Here is a 13172-nt window from a genome sequence, read left to right as displayed (position 1 = left end):
CCGCCGCCGCCGCCCGGGGGGAAGGCCGGGGCGCTGGGGAGGCGGTTGGGTTATAGCGCGGTCCCGTCTCCCCGTCTTTTTTCCACAGAAGGTGCACGTGCTGCCGCAGACCGTGCTCTATATAGCCGACGCGGAAACGTTCAGCGGGCACGAGGAGTGCCACGAGCAGAAGAAAGGTAAAACCCCGACCCACTCACTCCTGCTTTCGAGAAGCGCTTTGCGGGCGTAAGGGCGGCGCATGGAGGAAAGCTGGCCGAAAGGGAGACCTCCGAACGTCGAGCTCGAGGGAGAGTAAATCCTTGGCGGGAAAACGAGACTGCGTCATTCTATGTTTGCAGCGGGAAGCGCGGCTCCTAGATGTAGACGAGTTCCTTCCCCGTTCCCTGGAGGACGTCGGTTCTGTTGGCGTGCCGGCAGTCCCGTGCTCTCACCGACTAGTACGGATTTGCCACGCTGGGAATGGGGCAGCCACTGACAGGCAGTGTTGGTTAGACAGGATGGGATTGGCTGCAGGGCTTGTTCCAGCGCTGTTCAGAGCAACTGATTTTTACTCTTCTCTGCTTTTCTCTCTTCTTTTTTTAACAGCCAGGAAAAGAAACAGTAAAGAAACGGCAATCGCACTTGAAAAATTGTTGCCAAAGCGATGTCAGGTTCTTGGACTGGTCACCCCAGGGATTGTAGGTAGGAGGAAAACCTGCGATTTTGTGAGCTTGGAGGCGTCCAGCCTATTGCACATCTATTCTAGTTCCCATTTTTCACAATTTCATACATTTTTTCAAAGCGTAGTCCTGCAGACTGACGGGAGAGTTCTCACAGCGATTACCATGTGCTGTTCCCACCTTGTTCGGCGCTAGCTTCAATTTCCAGGAGTTCGCAGTGTCGCTATTGAGTCACACGGAGCTTAAATTCTTACTTCGTGTGATGCAGTTATAATTAAAAGGCTTGATTTAAATGAGCAGGCAGCTTATTGCAGTTTTTCTTGGCACTTTAATGTAGTTATTGACCGCGTCTTGGATTTATCTGCATTTTTCAGAGTCACATTGTGAGTAATCGTACAGGACGTCCTCAGTACGTACCTGTTTGTTATGGCCTAGCAGGAGGTGTATGCAGCAGCTGTGGAAAACTCACAGTCTCCTTTGGCAGTCTTTTTTCTAGTGCTTCGCTTTTTATCACTAGAAAGTTTTTTTCTTAGTTTCTTGCCTTAAATTTTCTTCCCACAGCATAAGTAGGGTATTTAATTGTTATTGCTACCATAATTCAATAATACACTCCCCATATTTGTGTCAGTTTGGTTTATACTGTCATCACACGCTTGTATAACACCTTTCTCCGTTTCACTTGTGGTCCGTAAAAATCTGAGTATTTCTGCCTACCTGCAGAAGTTGGCAGGAGGGCTTGAGGCTGCTGTATTGCGCAGTGCTTGTTTTCCAACTGATTCATATTTGGTGTGGCTGGGGGGAAATGTCCAAACGCATCCATGTCTCCTTGTCCAAAGTCAGGTCAGCATGATCTATAGCCAGCAAGGACTCAGACATGCTTCATCTTACCAAAACATCAACGAAAAAATCACACCAGTCATCAGTTACATATGTTGTTACGGAAATGAACGATCACGTTTTACGTTATGTAAGCTGTTCTGCCTCTTTCAATCTGTGTTACAGTGTAGACAAAAGTATTGGAATGACTGAACACAAGATGTCTGGTTTTGTATCTTTGTAGTTACCCCTATGGGTTCAAGCAGCAATCATCCTCAAGAAATTGAAGAGGGCGAAGCTGGGTTTGCTCTGTTGTTTCCCAAAATCGATGGGGTGAAAATTCATACCTTCCATTTTTCAAAAGACTTGAAGAACAGGGTCTTTGATGAAAGTAAATTTGCTGAAGCAGGTATGTCCTCGTTCTCCCCTTTTTTGGGCTTTTATGAAGTGTGGTATTGCTCTTTCAGGCGCCAGCATGGAAACAACAGCTTATGTTCTAACTCCATTCATAGAGCACGCTGTGGTGCTCTCAGGCTGCAGCTGGTAATTATGCACATCTGTTCTTCCGATTCTCTGAAGTATTCAGATTAAGTTATCCTGAGTATTGATCTCAGATTACCTCAGTTAGGTTCCAAGGAGAGCTATTCCATGTTGAGCAACCTCTAATGGCTTAAAAATAACAATAAATGAGTTTGTGCCATTGGGAATGATTCCCATCACTGCGGTTTAGAAACGAGCGGGGAGGAGCTGCTTCTCTTCTTCTCCAGAATAACTTTGCACTTAGATCCCAAGTCGGGTGTTGTAGCAAGGAGGGGTAGAATGGAACACAGCGTATTTCAGTAAATACGGTTTACATTCCTCATGTTGTGTTCTCAGCAGGGTAGATCATTTATGAAGAGTAATATAATGAGGGATTCTTGAGTATTCTAGGAACCTGAGAGTTTCTGCCTTGGGATAAGCAACTGGCTGATGTACGTAATATATTTAATTTTCAGGTAAAGTTATTTACTGTGTTGTGGTTCTTGTTGAATAAACTAGACACTTGGTTCTTACTTGTAAAAGGGACTGTTAAGGCTGCCAAGTAAAACTGAGGAGCTGTGCCTTCAGAGGCTGTGGTAAAACTCAAATGCTCTGCTAAAGACGTTGAAAGCTGGAGGAAGCAGGTGCAGCCTTCTTTTCCTTGCTAGGTTCTTTTCAGAAATTCTCACTTACGTGGGGAACGCGGCCCAGCTCCTGAATGCCTGAGCAACTTGTGTCTTCTTTTCCCAATTGCAGCAATGGAAAGCCATCACTAACGGTGTGATGTGTTATTTGAGGAGAGGCTAGGATGGTTGGACTTCAGGGGTCAGTATTTCAAAATAAGAGGGTTGGTGTTTGTGGTTTTGTTCGTAGGTCTGAAGAATAACCCAGATCTCCGGGTGGTTCTTCTGTTTGGCTACAACTCCTGGAAGTCTGGAGCGACTCGATTTCTTCATCAAATAGTCAATCCTTTGAATGAGAAGAGTATCATCCTGGCTGGAGGACAAGTGGAGAGCTTTACATCACTGACCTCTGAGAAGTAGGTATCTTTTTCAGGGTAAATTGTAAAGAAGATTTAAAATGGGAGAAACACTGCAGAAGCCATAGCCATTTAGTTATGTCATACTAGAAATGCCCATTAACAGTAGTAAAATGTTAATTTTTTTTTTTTAAGATCATGAAGTCCAACTGCTACGCTGTGATCTAGCCAGAAAAGCTGGAAGCTTTGTATGACTGTGTTACAAATTGGATTCTGGAAACCCAGTTAGGAGAAGCCCACTGCAACAGAGATTTCCAGCTTCAGATACGCTATGTGTTTATTGCAGTCTGTTTTACTCCCTGGCTTGCAGATAAATTATCACTCGTTGTGGCAGAGACCAGTTACATGAACGTTCTGTTTCTGTATCAGCCTCGGTTTGGTTCACTTTACAGAGCAGTAGTTGAACATGCAAACAGGACCATGCCTCAGGAGCACACCTAATATGCTGCTGCTGCTGCTGAAGGATGTGGCGCTCACAGGACTGGTCTAGATCTCATCTAGCTTAAACCCCTTCCCTCTGCCAGGATCCCTGCAGGGCCTATTTGGGCTCCAGTTGCTCCAGCTGCTCTGCTGCACGGGGAGAGCCCTTTGTGCCATCTGAATCGCGGGTGCTGGCGCATCCTCACTGGAGCGTCCTGTGCAGGGGTGCACAGTGCAGACATTGCCATGGGCTCCTCTCATGCCAGCGTAGGTCTGAACTCCGTAGCAGTACCAACATTTTTCTTGCATCTAATGCACGCCAGCTGCACCGTTACTCCAGATAAGAGACCTGACTGTATATTAAATTATTGCTAATAAAGCATAAGCAGGTAACTACTAAAACCAGTGTGTCCTGGCTAACCAAGGAGCCTTAAAGCAACGTGAATCTGAAGCCATTGTTGACTGTTGCCCTGGTTTGATATGTAAATGCCGACTACCTTTGCTTAAGTTTAACTAATAGTTTAGTTGGAATTACAGAGCTGTGACATAAACAAACTGCTGAATTTGGCGTGCATTTGAAAGGTAGGTTTATGCTTAATCCCTGGGAATGGATATGAAAGCTTTTCCTTGTGAAAGGTTGCTTAAAAAAAAAAAAAAAGTTGCTAAAATTTGAAGGCTTTGGTTTGTTTTTTAGCTATGGGTGGCTTTCAGAATCACTAGGATGTCGGTCTGCTTTGAAGCCTACTTCTGCCACAGCAGAAGTTTATTCAGGTCGGAAGTGGTCTCCCTGGAAGGTTCTCTAACTTGGTGCCTATTGCCTTTCAGTAACAATGCCCAGCCTGGCGATGCCTGCGGTGTGGTTGGGCTGGCTTTCAGCGGTCCCCAGATCCAGAGTGCCACTGTTTTGTTAGACCAGGATGTAGCTGATGAGAGGACAGCAGAAGCCGCCATGCAGCGTCTCAAAGCAGCAAACATCCCCGAGCGTAACACCATTGGCTTCATGTTTGCGTGTGTTGGCAGAGGATATCGGCATTATAAAACCAAAAGGAATATGGAAGCAGATGCATTTAGGAAGTTTTTTCCTAACGTTCCCCTCTTTGGCTTTTTTGGACATGGGGAAATAGGATGTGATCGAATAGTTACTGGGAATTTTGTATTAAGAGAATGTAATGACATAAAGGATGACCTGCTTCATGGTTACACTACCGTTATGACTCTTATTCATCTTGGTTCAACTAAAGCAAACCAAGTGTAAATATGTTTTTAATCCTTCAGTGAGCTGTTTGTTTCATTCCAGAAAGCTGAGAAGTCTGGAAGAGTGGACATCTTGCAATCAAAGCCCCTTCCAAAACATAAACGTTGTTTTGGTAATATTATCGAATCTTGTAGTTGGAATAGAGTTTAATATAATAGCTGCGAGAAAGCTTTGCATTTTGTGTAATCCCCTGTACACATCAGAATTGCAGGTAGACGATATTTGATGGAATTCTGCAATTGAAGGAAGCCTTTTTCTTCCAAAGTGAGAATTGTTTGCACAAATGGCTGTTGGAGTCCAAATACCAACATGTAGAAAGAAACAGCACTTTGATGTGCTCTATTTATGTATGTGAAACAGTCTAGAAAAACTACTGATGTGTACTGAAATACTGATGCGTAAAATCCACCGTTTCCTGGATTTTATTTCAAGAGAGGTGCACGACCTGCCCAGACTTGAGTACTATTTACAGAACTGAATGGTTTTACTAGATAAAATGAATGAAAATCGTTAGAGAAAAATAACAAAGTGCTTATGAAATAAAGATGAAAAATACGTAAAAGTACCTTGCCTTCTATTCTTAGAGAAAAGGTTTTGATTTAGAGAGATGTTGTCCAGTTACAAGTTCAGCTTGTCTCATCATCTTGAACTGAATTTCAGCAATCTTAAATCCGTGGTTTAGAATAGTGTCTGATACTTCGTGCGTACCAGCAATTTCAGTCTTTGTGTATTTAAGTTTATACAATCAAAATGTACTGGTTGCCTTTTACGTTCTCTTGTAGCAGGATGCTCTCTACTATAAACTTTTAAATCCAGAGTGCTAAAAATTAAGACTACCTGGTGTCTTTTAAGTTCCTTTTAAAAGTTTTTTTTTTTTTCTTTTTAATTTGAAATTGTGCGCCACCCAAGATCTGGCTGTGTTCTATTTATATAGAGCCTTTAAACAAGACTTGTGCTGTTCCATGTTTTTTCCACGCTTTTACGTCAGTCACCTGTTTTGATTGCTGCAGCTGGAATGCAGTATTGCGAAGTTCAAGTAAGTAAATCCAGCATAGTCTCAGTATAGCTAATAATATATTTGCTCCCTTTTAAATTCTTTCCTCCCTTTTATTTTCACTTAGTAACAGCTGGCCCGTTTTCAGTGTAGTAAAAAGAAAATACTTATCTCTATGTTGTATGACAAACTAATGGTATTTTCCTTTAAATGTACCAACCAAGACTACAGTTGGCAACTTTTTGCCCGTGTCTAGTTAAAACTTTTCTTGAACTTGGCCTGACAAGCTATGGTAGAGGTGTATCTGCCCCGAGTGTTGAGAAACTTGGTTTCAGTGGCTGCTGAGCACAGACAGAACTTTACCATGGCTGTGTTGATGATGGTTGGTTTTTGTTTTTTAAATTGGAAGACAGAGGATAAGTTGTGAACTCACAGTGGCTGCCTAGGGATAGGAGATTAGTAAGTGTGGGTGTGATTTGGAAAACGTTTAGTTACTGCATTTAGAAGGAAAGGTATTTGGAAATGGAGTATGCTTGAATTTTAAGAGAAGCCTCTCAGTGGGAGGTGGATACGTGTTTTTTCAGCATAACCGGAATGTCATGTTTGGCCCTTTCTGTCTGCATAAGCTACTTATTTAACAAGAGGCAAAGATGTTTCATTTCTGTAACAGAGAGGATTCCTGTAGCTGTTAGCAGGAGCTGGGGCTAGTCAGCGTTGCTACTAGCATAAGCCCATGAACTTTAACTAACTTTTTGCTGTAGTAGAAGGAGATGAAGTATGAGCAACCACGTGTTCTGAGCAACGGTGCAAACGTGTCCAGAAGTGTCCGAAGAAGCAGATGGTGAGCTCCAACGATGGCACAGAAAACCAGGAAATGAGTGTGTGGTTTGAAGGGGCTGATCGTCAGCGAGGTCCTGTAGCGGCCCAGTCCTGTAGCTGAGGACACTTAAGAGGTAAACATAGTACAGAAAAGATGCTGGGGGCAGGGGGGAACCCCAAGAGCCTGCAACAGAGTCCAGCATCATCTCTCCAACCTCAGGGAGTGGGGATGAGCCCAGGGGACTCCAGAACCACGCACTGCATGGCTGGAACTGCTACACTGTCTCTCCCAGATGGTGTCACATCTTCCAAATGACGGGGAAGTGGTGCAATTGATAACATTGCAACATCTGTGATTAAAGTGTTTTGCTATCCAAATACATTTTGCCTCCACTCTCTCATTTTCTCTTTAACCACGACAACTCCTGAGTGAAACCAAAACACATGTGCTTAAAAGGTGCACGTACCAAAAGGCAGAGCTTGTTCTTCCTGGGTAGGAAGTTTTGCAGTGCAGTAATTTATACCTCTGTGACTCAAAAAACAACCATGAGGTATTAAAGTGGACAAAGTGAGTTAAATGAATATTCAGCAATTGAGGCAAATGTGAATAGCAGGACTGCTCTAAAGGTAATTATCTGCAGTTACAGTGCTGACGCTAATATGTTTCCAGCAAGAGAATATAATCCCTACGTGACCACAACTGGATTTTGGTTTTGTTAAGAAAAAAAGAAAACTTTCAAAGTCACAAGACCTGCAGGGTGAAGTGATGGTTTTGCTGACAAAAGGTAAAAGACATTCTTTTCCCCCGTGTTTTGAATATGAACAATGTTTTGTTGCACATTTGTTCTTAATGCATCATTCAGCTAAGTGAACTGTAGGTTTCAAACGTACAAAAAATAATTGGCAAGCAGTGTGATGTATAACCTCGTGCTTGTACAACAAAAACTGCAATTGCCCAACATAAAACTATTACAATAATTTTTATTCTAAAATTACTAATCCAAAACCCCCCTCACTATAGGATGTTTCTATAACGTGCAGTTGTAAGAAAGCAAGAATAATTTGATAAAGAGGCACCAAATTATGCTAAATTGTCACAACTGTACTGCCAGAAAGCAGTTTCAGTTAAAAACTGCAGAAAACTGCAAAGATTGTGAACTTGGGTTTTGTTACTCTCTGTGCAGATTTGTTTTGGCCCAAGTTAATACTGGAAGAAACCTTATTTTAACAGATGAATGAGTCACACTGAATCCTGCCCCCTTAGCAGGGAACAGTAAACCAAGATACGTAAGTGATGCAGCCAAACTTTGACTTTCAGCGTGCAGCAGAGAAGGCCAATAAGAATGTTAAACCTCAGACTGAATTTTGAAAAAAAAAAAAAAAAAAAAAAAGGCATTACATATGATTCTTAATTAATTTTTAGTTAAAGGTGTACCTCAAAACTCACTCAGTGTCATTACCCCCTCTTAGTTTATTTTTGTTTTTCTAAAAATGGAGAACTTTCTACTAGAAGTAACTCTGTAATGGTGTTCATTGATATCAACCTAAGTTTTCTGAACCCCTAGTGTCTGGCCAAATGAGAGAACACGTTAAAAAACACTTGCCATTCAGATGCTACTTCTGTTTTACTCAATGGAGTGATACAGGAAAGTAACATTGGAGGTCTCGAAGTTTGCATAGTTATAAGTTACAAAGATAGTAAACGTACATTTATAGGATCTTCTATATTATAATGTCTGAGCACTCTGCAAACATTAAGAAAATAATTACCTCCCCCACTGTCTGATTATTTTTCATTATTCTATTGTGGGGAGATTTTTTTTTTTTTACTGTATGAGTCTGTGGTGGATCTCTAAAATACATTCCATCTTAATACAGCAGTTGTACTTTGTGCACACAAAAGCAGGCAAGATAAACGTCAGACTCTATCAAATTTCTTACTTGAAATTTTTCCTGTTCCTAAGCCCATGTCTCAGCCGGACACAGGCTCCAGAAGAGGCTGTTTTGGAGGAGGTCCACATTAGCCTTGAGGGTGCTCTGTCTAGGAATGTGTCTCCTGAGCTACACGCTCAAAGGTATGCAGCGAGGTAAACTGAGCTCACTTCTGGTGGTGGTGGTGGTGGTGTGCCTTGGTCCTGTAGCACAGTTGTAGGTCAAACAAATAGACGTTCAAACGTTGTAGGACCCTTGTACTGATTGTTTTATGCCTAACAGCACTTCGTAACAATGTATGGTATTTTTCTAAACAGACAACATAGCTACAGTGAAAAACTGGAAACTTTTTTTCTCAAAGGAAAGGCATAAGATAGGTTTGGATTATTTGGAAATTATTTTACCTGGATACTTATGTTAGAATTATTAGCAGAGAAATAGCTAATAGGAATTTTTTTTCAAGTGCTTTAATAATTCAGGAGCAAAAATTTTATTCCCAAATCAATGGAATTTGTGCTTCTAAATGCTTTTAAAAAACAATTTATAAATTGCTATCATTACATTTCATAGCTAGAGCCTCACTGAGATTAGCACGTAGCACAAACTTCTCAAAATAAATGTCAGAGTGATTCACATCACTGAATCAGTGGCAGTCATGTCACCTTTTCAAGATAGATTTTTCACAGCTATAAGAGTTAGAAACAGCTTTTTTAAAATAAGCTTGTCTTAGCTGAGTTGTCAATATGGCAACAGTGAGAACAAACACTAATCCAACTCTCCTAGAATCTCCAGAACTGGTGAAAATGACTGAATACTTTGAAACAGCAGCAAATTCTGTGATGGAGAACGTACAACATAGATTCAAATTACAGAGCCCTGCTAAAAAGTGCCACCAGTGGATGCTCAGCTACATTTTTACAGCCCATCATTTGCCTGTACAAAAGTTGTAGTAGTCAAAATATCATTACTTACATTAAGAGGATAATTTGAAAAGTCTCTTTTAATGTACACTGAAAAAGAATGTTCAAGTGTTACACAAACTGACACAGAGGTGCATTTAGAAGTGTTAGAAATTGGTCATATTTTTAATTTGGGGGATGAAAACAGCAATATCTTCTTGTTATTTCAGGTCCTACAGCTGCAGGTTCTGTTTACGCACTCTTAGCTAGCTATAGAAGTCCTGGTGAAAGGTTTTGTGGAGTATCAGTCCCAAACATGGAACTGAGTGGCAACATGCCTATCGGTATTCCACAAAAGTTGTATTTGGTACTTTGCTATCAAGAAATTCATCTCTCAGATTACATACAGATTATGTTGAACATGTTACAATCACAAGAAAAGCAAGAACAGACTTTGGATAAGCACAGGCAAATAATGTTACATACAGCAATGAAAAAGGTTTGGGTTTTTTTTAAACATCTTTAGGCGTGCACGTTTGGGTTTTTTGTTTGCTCATTTTCCCCCAAAGTGCAGGAAATACTGCAGTACTTCTTGAAAAGGAGCACTTTTTTCACTAATCTTAACCATCTCTTCATTTAAATATATAGATGTCAACAAAAGGCATTATAACTGAGAGATAGGTACAGTGAACATATGCATCCTGGTAATCTAAGTAATATTGCCAGAGGATCGTAACACAACTTAGTTCTAGGTTTTTTCCCAAACTTATACAGGTAAATCTTCGTTAAGATCCCTGGGTTTGAATATGGTCATAGTACAAGTGAAAACTCTTATCCAAACTAATCCACAGTCTTTTCAGTTTTTACTAGAAATAGCTTGATGTCCTTTAAATCTGAAAAAATGCTAAATACCAAAGGAACATAATTGAGGGGGTTGTTTTGTTCTTTTTTTTGTTGTAGAACGAGTTGGGTGTCCAATGTTAAATCCATAACCACCCTTGGCTAAAGCTCTCCCTCTCCCTGGGCAGTCCCTTCTAGGTACCTCTATCCTGATACAGAATTTGCTGAACAGAAATTTTTAGCCTTTCAGGTTTCCCTTTCTGCCTAGACTCTGGTCAGTTCGGTAGCTCCTAGGTAGGACACTCTGAATGGAAAGCAGTGGCACAGACACTGTTTCTATTGTGATAAGTTCTCTCCCCCATTTCTTCTCTGCTTTCCATTTTCATGTAACAGAGTCGTACTATCAGAGCCCCTTTACTGCTCTGTAAAAATGCAGGGCCAGGAGGAAAATTTTTTTTTAGTGCAGTAAATTATGAAGGAGTTGCACAACATTGAAGGTACCTTTAAAATGGGAAGTGCTACCAAATGGACTTCCCATTGCTCTTCCCGCTTGGTATTTAACAATATAAATCAGAAGACTATGCAGCACAGAGAAATCCTCTTGTTTTCTTTGAACAGCCATTTCTCCTTCTCCTTTCATTGTACTTTGCCCCAGTGTTTGTTTGGGCTACTAATGAAAAAAAGTTATACATTGAGTAACATATAAGCAACCTCTTACTTAGGTCTATAAAGAGATTTCCTCCTAATGGCTAGCAGTCTGTTCTGCAAATGATCAGAAGACTTTTGCAACACATTATGAAGAGACCTTTACTACAAGATTCTGGAAGTAAAACGTGATCCTCAGGTATAAAAGAATTTTTGCCATAACACTATAATTAATTGTTGTGTAATCATATTAGTGGAGGTTCCTAGGAAATTAGCCTTTTCCACTTTTCTTCCCTCCACAACCTTTCAACTGGTGGAGAGGTAATTTTAAAGACATGAGATCTTATGTTTCATGAAAACAGGAGTCAAGCGGAAAAGAGAGACCTTATTACTCATCCTTGCATATACACATAACACTTTTTTTAGACTCCAGTGACTCCAACCACAAGATCTGATCCATTGGAACTGGTCTTTTCTTAGCTTTATTGCTCACAGGACTACTTGCTTAATTTTGTAAGCAAGTGTTGCTAGAGAGCGTTGTACTATTTTATTAAATTATATGTAATGTTGGCTACCCTGAACTTCCTGTGGCATGTGACCACCTTAAATTGAATTTGTAGCCTGATCTCATTTTGACCTGAATGTCATATTCACAAAGCTTGTGAATTGAAATAATTAATTTTAGAAGCTGAAATGTTCTCAGATGCAATGGGTTTGAAGCAGTCTGAATCACTAACAGGATTTCCTTCAAAGATAACATTGTTTGATAAATCAACTTGTTTGCATTTAAACATGGTTTTGGTTTATTTATCCTCACTTCTTGTACAAATCGTTTCCAGAATAATGCAAACGGGATTGGTAACAGTGAATAACTATTCCATGTCTGTCTAGAAAGCTGGGAGGGTTCTAAGAGTTTATAGGGTACAACTTCAGTCCATTTATTTCTTACATTTTCTATTAATGTTTCCTTCCTGAATTTCCACTTAAGATGACCACAAGCCTTTTCCTTCTTCAATGAAAACAGTACACAAAACTTTAATGTTATTATATCTGAATGTCTCATGATCAATAACATACGGAAGTTATCTAACAGCAGTCGTCTCTGACTAATTTTCACTGAGGCTGTGCAAAGTACTTCAGGTAATACTGATTCTAATGTAGCTGTCAGTACTGCTACAAATCTCCTAAACTCTGTATTTAAGAGCGGCATGTTGCTATGTGATGAAAAATCATTTCTATCTTTCTTAGCCTTTAAAGCAATATTATCCCCTTCCTTCAGAGTATCAGCTAAAGGTTTGAAGTCCAGAAAATAACATATAAGATCAGTTAATTTGGGAAGAAAGTGGTCTTTTAGTGCTTTATATAACTTAATCTCTGGATCAGGTCCTCTATTTGATTTGTTGCCCTCAGATTCTGCCTTCAGATGCTGAGCTTTAATTTGGACTCTAACTTCTCTAACCTGAGTCGTCAGAAGGTAATGTATTTTTCTGTTTTGTTTTCTAGTAGCTACTATAATACGGTTTTCTCTTTGACTTCTTACCTTATACGCTGTAACAGCATGTCTTTTCTTCTCTGTCTTGCTGTACTTTTGTCTATGTTGATATAAAATACATACTATTTTTTCTGATGCTACAGCATGTAGTAGACACCCTAAGAATAGAAGCTTATTCAACATTTTCTTTGTACCTATATTTTTATACACCTCCAGATTGTTTATTTCAGAGATAAGAAATCTGCGTTCTGCATCCTCTCCCCTTTCAATTCCTGAAGTTTTCTCAATTAATTTTCTCTTCAATACAACCTTATAAATCCCATACAATGAGCCGCTAGGGAATATGCCATTATGGAAACATATCTGATTTTTGCTGGTTTCAACCTCCAGTATGAGAAATAAGTTGAAAACAAAATTGTTCGGTTCACATTTTCTATGCCTCTGACTAACCAGACAGTCTCTTTGTGTTGTCAAGGCAGAAGAAGAGATGGACCATTTCATTTGGCCTCTCTTTGTCTGAATAAAAGAATACTGTAAGGAACCAGAAAGTGATGTATAATATACTGGTGTGATCAACAAATGGTTATGTGCATAAAACAAATAAATCCTTAGGGAGGGCAGCACTTGTTCAGCCCAGACACCTGCCTGGATAATATTTTGTGTCAGGAATGGACCTGATGAATAAAATTCCTGACTTCTAGGATCTGAAATATCAACTGGTAAATTTAAGGTAAGGTTTAAATCCCCCTCAGTAGTGAGATTTTCAGAAGAAAGCAAGACAAAAATAAAACCATCAACAAAAGTGTTTTGCTTGATATTAGGTATGTATACCAAACAAAGGGT

The 13172-nt window shown here is 40.1% G+C and overlaps 1 protein-coding gene and 1 long non-coding RNA gene across 2 annotated transcripts; both read left to right on the top strand.

Annotated features, from left to right (window-relative positions):
- Positions 1–28: 28 nt before the first annotated feature.
- FBXO22 (F-box protein 22) lies at positions 29–5514 on the top strand (the record flags this gene model as incomplete). Its single annotated transcript, XM_010572255.1, has 5 exons — positions 29–176; positions 586–681; positions 1720–1884; positions 2868–3033; positions 4279–5514. Coding segments are annotated over 5 exons (1005 nt in total), but the record flags the coding sequence as incomplete, so codon positions are not given.
- Positions 5515–5838: 324 nt separating this feature from the next.
- On the top strand, positions 5839–8546 carry LOC104834407. The gene is made up of 3 exons (XR_774621.1): positions 5839–6655; positions 7163–7306; positions 8486–8546. It is a non-coding gene; the product is annotated as an uncharacterized LOC104834407 (long non-coding RNA).
- The last annotated feature ends 4626 nt before the right edge of the window (positions 8547–13172 follow it).

Source organism: Haliaeetus leucocephalus, unplaced genomic scaffold (assembly GCF_000737465.1).
Source record: "Haliaeetus leucocephalus isolate CR32 unplaced genomic scaffold, Haliaeetus_leucocephalus-4.0 Scaffold339, whole genome shotgun sequence".
Classification (NCBI taxonomy): Eukaryota; Metazoa; Chordata; class Aves; order Accipitriformes; family Accipitridae; genus Haliaeetus; species Haliaeetus leucocephalus.
Note: the sequence above shows the minus strand (reverse complement) of the source record. Positions and strands in the feature narration are given on the sequence as shown.